The sequence below is a fragment of the Enhydra lutris genome, unplaced genomic scaffold (genome assembly GCF_002288905.1).
Source record: "Enhydra lutris kenyoni isolate GAN:26980312 unplaced genomic scaffold, ASM228890v2 scaffoldscaffold16, whole genome shotgun sequence".
Classification (NCBI taxonomy): domain Eukaryota; kingdom Metazoa; phylum Chordata; class Mammalia; order Carnivora; family Mustelidae; genus Enhydra; species Enhydra lutris.
This window is the reverse complement of record NW_019154100.1, coordinates 16,744,755-16,758,867: the sequence shown is the minus strand read 5'-3', so window position 1 is coordinate 16,758,867 and position 14,113 is coordinate 16,744,755. Positions and strand designations below refer to the sequence as shown.

Below are 14,113 nucleotides of genomic sequence, written 5' to 3'. Positions count from 1 at the left end.
CCAGAAAGCAAATGTAATACTATTGTTTTCCCTTTCCCTAGTTATGCACTAGTTATCATAAATCAACAAAGACACTGCTGAAAGATGAAGAACATGAGATGACATGGGACCTTAGAGAAGTAAACCCTAACAGTGGTGGTGTATGAATACCGTGCTGCTTATAATACTCAGAATGTTATTTTGTAGATATTTTTTAATATTTCCCTTTTAAACATGAGGAAACTGAGTTATAGAAACCTTAAATTGAGGCACCTGGGTGGCTCAGATGGTTAGGTGTCTTCAGCTCAGGCCATGATCTCAGGGTCCTGGGATCCAGCCCCATGTCGTGGTTGTGCTCCCAGTTCAGCGGGGAGCCTCCTTCTTCCTCTCCCTGTCCCTTTCTCCCTGCTGTGCTCCCTCTGTCTCCCACACTCTCAAATGAATAAATAAAACCTTAAAAAAAAGAAAAAGCTTCAGTTGTTTTCCCAAGATCACATAGTAATAAATGGAGGCTCTAAGAACTGAATTTAGGCAGTCTAACTCTTAACCTGTCTACCACTATACTTCCTCTTAGTATACAGTTAGAAACTTATTGTTGTTTATTTCTTTATTTGAGAGAGAGACAGAGGGAGAGCATGGGAGCTAGGGGAGAGAGAGGAAAGAGGGAGAGGGAAAGAGAGAATCTTGAGCAGGTTCCACGCCCAGTGTGAGCCCAACGCTGGGCTCCATCTCACGATCCTGAGATCATGACCTGAGCAGAAATCAAGAGTTCGACACCTAATCCACTGAGCCACTGAGGCACCCCACAGCTTGTTGTAATTTTTATGTGAATACCAGGAAGTAGAGAAACTTCTTCTGACTCTGAGGCCAACCTTGAAACTTCCTTGAAATATCTCTTATACCACATGGGCTTTTAACATGAATATATGTAGACATTTATTGATACCTGTGTGTATAAATATAAATATTGCTTTTGTTTTAAACAGGTCATCGATAACCTTGGTCCTTTGGAACTGATTATTAATACTCCTAGCCATCATAGGGTTCATCATGGTAAAGAAATTTTATCTTTTTTTCTTCTTCATTTCCTTAAAAACAGTATTATTTTGTACCTTTTCATCACAATTATTCAGCATAGTCACCATGCACTGTATAAATAGGTATCCCTGCACCTGGACAAGTCTCATTTCCAAAGCAAAGATTGGAGGGAAAACAAACAAAGACAAAAACAAAACAAAACAAAAACAACAACAAAAAAACCACCTTCCTTGAATTTTCCTTTTTGTCTAGATCTCAGTTGTAATGGAAAATGAGTTAACCACCTGAGGGGATGCACACTTTCTACATTGAAGGTGTCAGTTGAAGGTCACTTCCTGAACCAGTGCTGAGTTTCATTCCTATACACAGCCAGAAAGCCTCTGGTCTTGAAAATTGTTGGGACTTCAGGAAAGCCTAATAAACAGCAACTCACTTTCTTGCTGAAATTCTGTAAAGTGCATTAGCCTGACAAAGAAAAAAATCCCGTGTGGCTAGTGCCTAAGTTTTAAAGACAGGATAAGACTTAACAGAAATGTTTGCATGTGTGCACCAAAAGACCTATAGAAGAATGTGCATAACAACATTATTTGTAATAGAAAAAATAGAGATAAAATTAAAATGTTTATCACAGTAGAAGAGAGAAATTGTAGATGATGCATGTAATGGGGAATTATGTAGCAATAAAAATGTCCAAACTGTTGCAGCTTGGGATGGCCAGAATAAATCTCACAATGTTGAGAGAAGGAAGACAGTAATAAAATAGTAAATATTGTTGTAGTTCTTTTATAAATTTCCAGGCACCATAGGCAGCACTCGAACAGTGCAGTCCTCCCTTCCCTAGGGGCAGGTCCCTTTCCTCCTGGCAGGAAGCAGATGGAAGCATAAGCCTCACCCTTCCCCACCAAGGACTGGAGAGGGTGGAGTCAGGTTGCATATGCTCAGTTTCCTCTTCCAAATTCCTTAGGCATTTCCTGGAGCACCTGAGTGGCTCAGTTGGTTAAGCATCTGACTCTTGATTTTGGCTCACGTCATGATCTCAGGGTTATGAGATCAACCCCATGATGGGCTCCTCACTGGGCAAAGAGCCTGCTTAATATTCTCTTTTTCCCTCTCCCCATCCCCACCCCTGCTCATGTTCTCTCTCTCCCTCTCTAAAAAAGAAAAAAATAATCCAAACTCTCTAGGCATTCCCCAGCTCCAAGGAGACTGTTAGTGAGGGGCTGGAGAGGCCAAGGGTTAGAGACTGTTCCTTCATGTAAAATTAGGAAACATAAGGAATGGAGAAGAGTAAGTTCCCATTGAAGAAGAAATAGTTGCTAGTGTCCTCTGTTTGACTTCGGGGTGCCTTCCCACTCTGTTGTTTCGTATCTGGGTTTCTCAGCCTCAGCATTATTAAAGTTTTAGACCCAACAGTTCTTCATTTGGAGGCGGGAGGTTAGGGGTGGGGCTAGCTATTATAGGATGTTGGTCTCTAAATACTAGATGCAAATAATATCTGCCCCAGTTGTGACTCTCAGCTGTCTTCAGACATTGCTGTATGTCCCCCGAGAGGCAAAATGTTCTCCATCCCAACTGAGAACCACTGCTTAGCCCACATATGGCAATGGGTTTTATGTCTGTGTAGCCACCCCCACACTGCTTCTGCGCTGGGGGAGGTTGTCTCTTGTGTCTTCACTTTCAAACATATATTTGCTTGTATAGAAAGCATGTAAAGAAATGATACATAAAGACAGTTGAGTTTGTTGGGGGCAGTCACTTGATGGATTAATATTTTTTTTCCTTTGATTTACATGCATGTGAATATAGTACTATTTAAGCAACTTTTTTATTATTAAAGAAACTATGCCCAGCTATTTCCATTTAAATTGTAATTTGAATACTTTGGAGCAGGAAACTATATATGTTTTGTCTTAATAAAAATAATCCAGGGTAATTTAGTTTTCACTTATGCTTTTTATGATTTAAAAAAAAAATTGCCTCACTTCAAGTAGAAAATTTTCTTCCTGTAAAACATGCAGAGAAAAGGGGTGGAGATAATAACTCACTTAAAAAAATGTAAATAAACACATATTATTTATCTTATTTCCTATTGCCTTTGTTTTGTGGGCCATTTAATCTTTAATTACTATTCTTCAATAGTCTTAAAGTAAAATTACTTAGAATTTATCCTAGATGTCTAAAAAACTAGAAAATTATGAGAAAAAAACATTTTTTAAAAAATATGGGATAGGTTGGGTTATGGACATTGGGGAGGGTATGTGATATGGTGAGTGCTGTCAAGTGTGTAAACCTGACAATTCACAGACCTGTACCCCTGGGGCTAATAATACATTTTATGTTAATAAAAATAATGAATAAAAAATAATAAATAAAAATATGGGATAATTCTAAATATATGTAGTTTTAAGGTACCTTTGCTTTTTTTAGTAAAATTAACTCAAAAAAATAGATACAATAAAACCAGCTTATTAGCAAATAATTAATGTTGTCAGTAAAAAGAGATTCCTAGGAAAATCATTTTGTTTGATGTCTTGATTTTGTGAATGGGTCCTAAAATACAATAAAATGTTTCAAAAGCATAACTTCATTTTTCAAAAAAACCCTTTTTTAAATATTTGTTTTATAGGCAGAAACCGTTATTGCATAGACAAAAACTACGCCGGCGTTCTTATTATATGGGATAGAATTTTTGGTAAGTAAAATGTATATGAATTTAAAAATAGTAACTTAGCTCCTTAACTTATAGAAAATCAACGATCATATCCTTAATGTTTATCTTCCAGGGACATTCGAGGCAGAAAATGAGAAAGTTGTATATGGTCTAACACATCCCATTAATACATTTGAACCATTCAAGGTGCAGGTAATGTAACTGATTTTATTCTTTCTGAATTGATTATATCCTTTCATAAATCTTCTAGTTAAGAGAACAATCACTTGTTGAAAGGTGAAAGTACATTACACTATCCTGAAAATAAGGTTTTTTAACCATAAATAAAGTCGGAAGTAATTCTGGCACTCCAACAAAATCTTGAATCAACTTGGGCAAAATGCATTTGAAAACAGCTCATTAAAAGAACTCATTAAGAACTCTTAAATATATCTACTACCGAGAATTTTTTTCTAAATAGCTCCTTAGCAAACATATTTCTTTCTCAGAACAAACCTGAAATATATTCATGTATTCAGAAGGAGCAGTAGTAAATGCATAAATAAGGCTGATACCACAGTAAGAAAAATATTTGCTTCAAGGCTGCATGACTCTGGTTAGAAATTCAACTGAGGCTTTTGCCCCTACTCTTCTTGGACCTAAATGTCAGGAGCTATTACGAGTTGGTTAGGTCTACGCATTACCTCACCTGCTAAGACTCATTGCACTGGACCGTTTTCGCTTAGACATGTGGTATTGGTTGTTCACTGATCTCAATGGCTGGCACTAGAGAAATGAAGAATGTCTGTGAAGCTCTGATCCGTCAGCAACAGATCACCACAAACACTCCTGGGGTTAGGAACTAGTAAATGAGAAAAAGATAAGAATGCTTGAAGAAACTGAAGAGGTCAGTCAGTGACAGCTCTGTACAGGGGACCGGGTTTACAGCATTCAGTAAGGGGGGAAATTACAGGTTCATGTGCGGTCTGCTTTTTGAACCTTTTTCTTAGAAGTTTTTAAGATATTTAAGATAACAAAATAAAGTGACAATTATTGAATCTTTATTATGTGCAGAGTATTGCTAACTGGTCCACACAAATGTCTAATGTAGCCCTTACTAAAACCTTATAAAACAGGGATTCTTTTTATCCTCATTTTTTAGAGGATGAAACTGAAATTGCCAGGATTTAAATGAGTTAACCAGCTACACACAGCGAGCTTAACCAAGCAGGATTGCAGGCCAATTGCTTGGCCAAGCCCAAGACTTACCTAGCTCCATAACTTTCGTACTGTGCTACCTAATTTCAGAAAAAGCCATCACAAATTGCTTCCATTTTTCAAATGAAAGATATTTTTATCTCACACTTCAGAAGAGAAAAGTTGGTTATTTTCTTCCTTCTCAGTCATAGGCCACTCCTCTCTCTGTGTCTCTTTCTCTGTCTGCTGGGCATTACTAAAAATATATCTCTTAGGAGAATATTAAGAAATATTTCACAGTACTTTCTTAATAAGGAACTTTATAGAATTGAAATTAACTTAAAAATAACACATTGAGAGCTACCTCTTCACTTGGTCTAGTCTTATCTCTCTAATAGGGATATTAAAAAAGAAATAACCGACTTGGTCTCTGTCCTCTGGGAAGGAGCCTTTGAAACGTCATGTGCATATGAATCATAAGAGGATTTATTAAAGTGCAGGTTCTGTTCAGTAGGTCTGAGGTGTGTCCAACATTCCATATTCCTAGCAAGCTCCCAGGAGATGCCGAGCCTGTTGTTCCCTGGCTGATCCTTTAAGGAGCAAGGCTTTGGGAATGTACACTTCTGCTGAGACAAAGGGGATCATATCTGAGATAGACTTGGAGACTGAAAACTGTACAACAGGGAGTTAGATGATTAGGATTTGGAGGGACCCAACATTCAGACAGCCACAGTATTTATGAGCAGCTGCTGAATCTATGTGAGGTTCAGTGTCCCAGGCCTCTGCCCTCCTCGAAACATTTCCATATCACAACCGTGTCTGAGGCCTAGGCTTCTAGATGCTCTCTTACATTGTCAAAATGTCATATGGGCATATAGTGTTAATCAGGAATTCTTGAACCTACAAAAACATATACTTACTTTCACTTGTATTCCTTTGTATTCAGCTAAATTTCTTATCTTTCCCTCAGAGGCATCAAAAGCAAGTAGGATGGCCCCCACTAGTAGAAGAGGATTTCTTCTTCCTCTTTATTATTAGGTATCGGACACTCACTTTGCTCTCCATTGGAGTCCAGGAGTTTCAGGGCATTGGAAGGCAATGTTATTTTAAAATGTTACCACATATTTCTTGTGGCCTGTGTCTAGAACAGGAGCAGTGAAATGGAATCAAGGGTGCCTTGGCCACTCGGTTGGTTGAGTGTCAGACTTATGGTTTTGGCTCAGGTCATGATCTCAGGGTCCTGGGATTGACAGAGCCCTGCATCCAGCTCCACACTCAGCAGGGAGTCTGCTTGAGGTTCTCTCTCTCCCTCTGCCCTTCCCCCCTGCTTGTACTTCTATTTCTCTAAAATAAATAAATATTTAAAAATAAATACAATTTATTTTTAAAAATAAATACAAAATACAAAAAATAAATACAGTCAGTTTTCAAAATAACAGAACAGATAAATATACTAATATGTTACAGCTCCTAAGCACATTATGTTTTATATTATAATTATTTTTTATTATTAAGACCCAATGTGAATTTCCATTTGACAGTTCCCTTTTCCTAAAATCTGCTCCACCAAAGCCTACATTGTTCATTAATTGCTTCAGATTTCTTATTGTAATCTTTCAAACAATTTTGAAACCATTTTTATAATCCTAGCAGTTTAAACTCTTTAAGAGACAATGAAAATGCCAGTAAGACCACAAATTCTCATAGAGCCAAAACTTCTTTCTACATTAATTTATTACTTCACTTATAATAGAAGTCATCATTAGAGTCTATAGCTCTAGGACTGTTTTAAATCCTATGATGCATTACTATCACATGTATGGAGTACATAGCCGGTTACCCTGATAGTAATATTTACTGGCTACTTCTCATGTGTGAGCATACTTTTAACTTCCGTACTTGTCAAATATACAGTGTTATTTACGGAATGTGGATTCCTACTATAAAACTCAGAAGTGACTTTGAATATTTCTCCTCAATTATAGACATGATTGTCTGTAACTCAATACAGTAAATAAAGGGTGATTTTTTTAATATGTAATATGGTTCCTGTTCAACATTAATATCCATTTAGCAAGACTTTAGAAATAATATCATTAGACAGAGATGCTGAGTGCATAAACTGCTAAGTTAATTCCATTGGAAGAGACTCAAATCCCTTTTTCTATTTTGCTGATTTTCTAAACAATTGTCCTCTTTTTTAATTTCAAAATTATAATTTTGTGGAGTTTTAGAAATATTAACAAGAACACATTTAAAGGACACAGAATGAATAGAATAAATTGCAATATGCAATTGCATATTAATTTACGTTAACCAAATTATATATAACCTGTATATTATAGAACAAAATATAAATTGCATTGAATAATAAATGAATGACTAATTATATACTTCATATTTTTGTTATGTGTTTTTCTTATTTTAAATAAGCTATATCTTTATTCTTCTAGTTCCACCATTTAGTTTACATATGGACTACATTTTGGGCCACACCTGGATTCTTCAACAAGTTTTCTGTCATATTTAAAGGACCAGGATGGGGTCCAGGTAAACCAAGACTTGGACTGAGTGAAGAAATCCCAGAGGTAAGTAGAGTTCATGTTGGGGATGGTGAAGATTAGTGTCATACTGCCAAGTCTACAGTCAGTCTGTATGTATGTTAACTTCATGCAGATCTGAAAAAAGATGTTCCCTTAGGCAGATACAGTCCTAGGGGCCAATAAGAATGGCGCCTTGTCCCAGGCAGACACTGCCTCTTACTGGAGAGCATGGTTTGGGGGGCAAAGCAGCAGAGACTGGTTGTCAGATCCACTCAAACCTGCAGCAGAGAGACTTTGTGTAATGCAAAAACTGTACAAACACATTCACTTGGTCACAGAATCCTAAAACACTAGAGAGGAGGGAGCCTTAAAGATGATTCATTGTAGCCTTCATTTTGTTCATGAAAAAACGTAAAAATGGTCAACATCACTAATCATCGGGGAAATGCAAATCTAAACCACAAAGAGATATCACCTTATTCCTGTTAGAATGGCTAAAATAAAAAAGACAAGAAATCACAAGTGCTGGTGAAGATGTGGAGAAAAGGAGTCCCCCACATGCTGTTGGTAGGAATGTAAGTTGGTACAACCAATGAATGAAGGGGCCTAGGAGATACAGACTTCTAGTTACCGAATGAGTACGTCACAGGAATAACAGTCACAGCATAAAGAATATAGCCAAGGATATTGTAATAGTGGTATATCAAGACAGATGGTAATTATACTTGTGGTGAACATAGCATAAGGTATAAATTTGTCAAATCACTAAGTTGTATACCTGAAATTAATGTAATTATACTGAATTTAAAAAAAGAAATGAAGTCTCTAGAATGGAAGGCCTAAAGTCACACCAAGATGATGTGGTTATTAGATTAGACCATAATTTTATCCATTCTGTAGTAGATTAGTAGTAGCATTAAATTCAGACTTCACATTAAAACCCAAAAGTAAGTGAAGTGGTGATTTAAAACCCTGGAAATCCAATAGGAAATTCAGTATTAATCTGGAATTATTATAGAGATGATAAGAAGGAATTTCTTTCTAATCCTTAGGATATATATTGTGATTCCTTATGGTAACTGTCATTAATAGTAACCTAAAAGCAGTAGAAAGACTAAACTATTGTTTATGTCAAAGATAATTGTGACTATAAAAATTAGCCCATATTATAAGGAAATAAAATCAGTTTTTGTATGAATATTGTTGTTTTTCAAAAATCTTGATCTAAATAAGAATGTTCTGTTATCCAGTAATGAAAGCTGCTATGCTGAAATTTTCCAGATGTTTTTAGTTTTGTTTCATAATCAATTTTGTATCAATAAGCTAACCTGATGTATGTGAAAATAATTTCCTTATTTCAGCTCAGAAAATTTAGTTAACTATGATCCATTTATTATTTCTTCTATTTTTCAGTAGCTTATCCAAAGTGAGTATTCTAAAGTAATATTTGTGCCTAAATTTGCATTATAAAAGTAGAATTGTGTTTCTGGAAAACTATAGTTTAGGGAAGTTGTTTCCAATAAAGCAGTATTTCCCTTTGAGGTGAGGCATGATTATCTTCATTACTGAACTAACCTTCCATTTTTTCTTTTTCTTTACTTTCATGTATAATCATGGACATATTTATTTCTTCATATTTTCATATTTCATATTTTAATGTTCATTTTAGTTATTTATCATCAGTACATACAGCTGACTCAATTCTTATACTGGTTTATTATAAAGCATACTAAATCAAAATCATAATGGTTATGAAATAAAAAAACGAAAACAAGAAGAGAATGTTAGATTCATTTTGGAGGGAAAAAAAAAAGGAATAGTGAAGCTTTTCTTTGCTTTTTGCATATCTCCTCTTAGTGTGAATTTCAATGAGGGCAATAAACCAAGAAGCAAGGTAAAGAAAAGCCTTCTTGGGGTGCTTGGGTTGCTCAGTGGGTTAAAGCCTCTGCCTTTGGTTCAGGTCATGATCCCAGGGTCCTAGGATTGAGCCCTGCATCGGGCTCTCTGCTCAGTGGGGAGCCTGCTTCCTCCTCTCTCTCTCTTTCTCTCCCTCTCTCTCTCTCTCTCTCTCTCTCTTGGCCTGACTCTCTGCATACTTGAGATATCTGTCTGTCAAATAAATAAATAAAATCTTAAAAAAAAAAGAGAGAGAGAAGAAAATGCTTCTTTCTTGTCTTCCTAGGTCACGGGAGAAGAAGTACCCTTCTCATCGCCGGTGTCTCATCTATTAAGGATCTATGCAGTTGTACAGTTTGCTTTGATGCTAGCATTTTATGAAGAGACCTTTGCAGATAAAGCTGTAAGTGGTATCTGTTTTAAATATCTAGGAAATTTCATGAGAAAATTATGTGTCACTTTGTCTGAAAATGGAAATTAGCTCCCCATATTATAGCTGTGCTCTATTTTATTCTATAATGTCTGCTTTAATGTTGGCAATATGTCCTGTTTAAAGAGGTAAGTTAACTCTCCTAGACTATTAAAGTTAATGGATTATATCCAAAGTGTTCCTGTGAAGAATATCTATCAAATGTTTTGCTAAAGATCTTGATTTGACTTTGGGGAAGCAAAATAAAAAGTCTTCACTGAGAATTTTTAACCACAAATCAGCCCTCACTCAGGGATGGGTCCAGGATTTATACTAACTGTTGATTTATAAACCTAAATTAAGAATGTAGTTTAAAGGGTTCTCAGATTAGGTCTCACGTATCTAATAGAACCCTGTTCAAAACATGCTTGGAGCAATCCCCTTAAACTCAAGTGTCAGAGTATTCCCACAGATAAAGTCACAGTGATGATGAACTTAGAGTTGAACAGCACAGAAACACACTGGGAAAAAGCAAGCCATCATGACAAAGCATTGGCAGAAACAATAAACAACAGCATCAAACTCTCAAAAACAACAGATGTTGGAAATTAAAGTAAAGCATAAATTTAGTAAAATTAGTATGTTTGAGGAGGCCAAACATAAAATTAAAAAGAAATTAGAATTATGAAAAATTAAGAAACAAAACTATCAAAATTCATAAGGTATATTTAAAAATCTTCATGTTAAACTTCTAGAACACAAAAATGTAATAACAGACCTGAGAAAGTCAATGATTTAAATAGCAATGTAAAGGCAAATTAAGAGAGAATTAGTGGACTAATAAATAGAGTAATCCATTATTTTAAAAAATGACCCACTATATAGTGCTAACACATAATGAGATAAAAACAAAACATGACAAGTTATCTTCAGACATAAAAAATAGTGTGTAAAAGTCCAAAAAAAAAAAGATGCAAGAATCTAAAAAAAATTTGAATGGATACAAATGGGATTAGTGGATAGTGAATTCAACCAAAACAAATTAACTGGGTATTCATGAAAACTCCATAGTTACAGACATTAATTGATAATATATGCAGAAAAAATATATCTACCATAGGGTTACTTTAATAATTTAATATATAGACCCTATAGCATCATTTTTAATAATTACATACCATTTTAATAATCCTAGTATTGTAATTCCACTGGAACAATTACAGTTATTCCATAAATCCTGTATAGTAAATTATAAGAGAGCAGTCTACTTGAAATAGAGTACTGAGTGTGTTAGGTAGGACTCACTGGTTGCATGTGAGAGATACTCAACCCAGGATAAGTTCATTAACTCCTATATCTGAAGAGTTTGCGACTATTTCTTCTTCAGGCAGTGCTGATCCAATGAGTCAAATAATGTCATCAGAAACTTTCTCATTTTACCTCAGCTATGCTTTTCTCAATTCAGATTCTCCAACAGACTTTCAGCTTTCATGGTGGCAAGATGGCTACCAGCAACTCTGGTTTTAAATACTGCCAAACAAAGAACCCCAGAAGTGAAGGTTCCAAGTTAGAGTCTAATGTTCTGGATATCACTGAACCAATCAATGTCATCACTCTATGAATGGGAGAACAGGGTCAGTTCCACAGGATCCTCATGATCAGAGAGGAAGAAAAGAATGGCTTAAAAGAAAATTTATTAGGTGATAGTACATAGAAAAAGGGAAATAGATTTGAGTAAACAAAAATAACAAATTTATATATTTATAAATCCTTCTTACTAAAAATATGTGACTTCAACTTGTTTTCAAAAAAATATTCTTTAAACACTTACAAAATGCGTAGTAACAGCTAAACTTTCCTGCGGGATACACTTACTTAAATTATCTATGGCATGTGTGTCTATTAGATATCTTCTGCTCTAAGAAACAGCATATCCAATTAAGTGTGTTCTTAAATAACTGGAAATTCAGGGGCAACTGGGACTGGTTTGTTTATCAGTTCAAACATGTAAGCTTCCAGACTTCTCTGTCATTCTCTTGGCTTTCATTGTCATAAAATAATGACAGCAGCTTCAGAGCGCTGTACTCACAAGGCTGTGACCAAAGGCAGCAAGTTCACTTCTTCTATAGAATCTTACAAATTACATTTTATTTAAGAAGGAGGCAAAAAAGGCCCAGAATATTTCCCAGCAAATGTCCTTTCATGTCTCATTATTCAAGATGAATTCACATGTCCACACTGAACCAATAACTGTCACCATCTCATGAATTAACCATGAATGAATTATACCAAACATAATTTATACCCTGGGGATAAAGAGTTCACTTCCCCCCCTGAACACATTTCTTCCTTATACCTGGATAAAATCAGCATAGTACTAGTACAGAAGAAATGGGGGTTATTTCCTGGTTGGGGAGCCAGTAGTATGTGGCACAGTGTGTTCTACTAAATAAAATAGGTTTACAGAAAGTTATTAAAAACATTACTAGATAATATATTAAAGAAAGCCCATTTTAATTTTTAACCTTATTTAAAGATTTTACTGATGGGCATTATTCATAAGTATTTGTGGATTTTGCATTTAAAATTAATAAGCAAACATTGTTACAAGTGGTGACCCCCGTTTTGAAAGATAGACAAGTTCATATGTGCTCTCTGGCCAATGACAATGTTTTTACAAAAACTATGGTAAAATATTTAATAGACTTTTCTGATTATAATAGAAAACAATGAATTAAATCCTAGTTCCCATTTTGTGAAGTGAAAGTGAGAAATAGATTACAGTGTAACCAGAAATTCTTGAGAATAGGATGGTAGGAAACATAGCACCTCATTGTTTGCTCTTTCATATGTGCACTACAATTAATGAAGCCAATTGCATGTTGTGCTGGGTTCATTTGCCTTTAGCTTCAAAATGAGACAAAATTTGAACTTAAGAATTTATTTCAGGAGTGGGGCACCTAGGTGGCTCAGTGGGTTAAGCTTCTGCTTTGGCTCAGGTCATGATCCCAGGGTCCTGGGATGGAGCCCCGAATAGGGCTCTCTGCTCAGCGAGGAGCCTGATTTCCTCTTTCTCTTCGCCTGCCTTTCTGCCTCCTTGTGATCTCTCTCTGTCAGATAAATAAATAAAATCTTAAAAAAAAAAAAAGAATTTATTTCAGGAGCAAAGCTTTCTTAAAACAGCATGAACTAAATCACTCTTTTTTTTAAATTAACATACAAAGTATTATTTGCTTCAGGGATACAGGTCTGTGATTCATCAGTCTTACACAATTCACAGCACTCATCATAGCACATACCCTCCCCAGTGTCCTCACCCAGCCCCCTGTCCCTCCTACCTGCCCCCCCCCGCCACCCCTAGCAACCCTCGGTTTGTTTCCTGAGATTAAGAGTCTCTTATGATGGTTTGTCTCTCTCTCTCTGGTTTTGTCTTGTTTGATTTTTCCCTCCCTTCCCATATGATCCTCTGTCTTGTTTCTCAAATTCCTCATATCAGTGAGATGAACCAAATCACTCTTAGCAATGCATGTGTAGACACCAAACTACCATAATGGTTAGACTAAAACTCAGGTCTTATATTAGTAACCTATCACTGATGACTTTGTTAAACTACTTTGTTGTCTCAATTTTTTCACCTAAATAATGACCTAAGTATGCGTGTATTCATAGAGTTTCCATGGTTGAATGAAACCAGAAGAAAAATTAGTTCATCTATCTAAATATCTAACTCTTGATAGATGGATCAATGTTGAGTACAGTTTGCATTATTGATTTTTTTTTAGTTGTACTAAGTAAAATACCGAAATAAATTATTCCAATTCATAGAAACAAAATTAGAAATTTATTCATTTTTGTTTTGAAATAGAAACCCTTAACATTAAGTTCACCAAGAAATTTGATGGTCTAGGCATGTATGCTTTTTTGGGCAAAAATGTAGCTAGACACAGTGTCTATTAAAGGATGCAACTTATAGCAGGATTTCACAAGATGTTTCTGCTGCCATACTAAATAGAAACTCCTATAGATATATTGACAAAGAGAAACACCAAGTGTTGAAATCCTTTTCAAACTGGAATTATAGTTGGAGACAGCTTCATTCCTGACACAAATTAATTTTGAAAGGTGTATTTGCTTGTTTCCCACACATGTTTTTCTTTGCTAAAAACATGCTGTGCAACAAAGAAAAAAAGGTTGCTTATTTGTGAGATTCTGTAGTGCCTTTCTAGTCTCAGGGATGTTTAAAAGCATATGAAGACATTAACATCCAACAGCAATATTTTTTTTCCAGATTCACTGTAGCCAGTAATCACATAGAAAAGTTGTGGCTGACTTGTAATTGGGGGCCCTGCTGTGGTCCCACAGCCTTTTCTGTTTATGCATATACCATAGTAGATAAATACT

General features: G+C 35.6%; 1 protein-coding gene across 1 annotated transcript in view; it reads left to right on the top strand.

The window, feature by feature from the left end:
* LOC111147401 (alkylglycerol monooxygenase) overlaps window positions 1–14,113 on the top strand; it is a 344,434-nt gene that overhangs the window by 168,786 nt on the left and 161,535 nt on the right. The window contains exons 6-10 of the mRNA XM_022503409.1: window positions 966–1,032; window positions 3,644–3,709; window positions 3,801–3,880; window positions 7,318–7,452; window positions 9,590–9,706. Coding sequence (XP_022359117.1) covers window positions 966–1,032; window positions 3,644–3,709; window positions 3,801–3,880; window positions 7,318–7,452; window positions 9,590–9,706 — 465 coding nt within the window. The remainder of the gene's footprint in view (window positions 1–965; window positions 1,033–3,643; window positions 3,710–3,800; window positions 3,881–7,317; window positions 7,453–9,589; window positions 9,707–14,113) is intronic.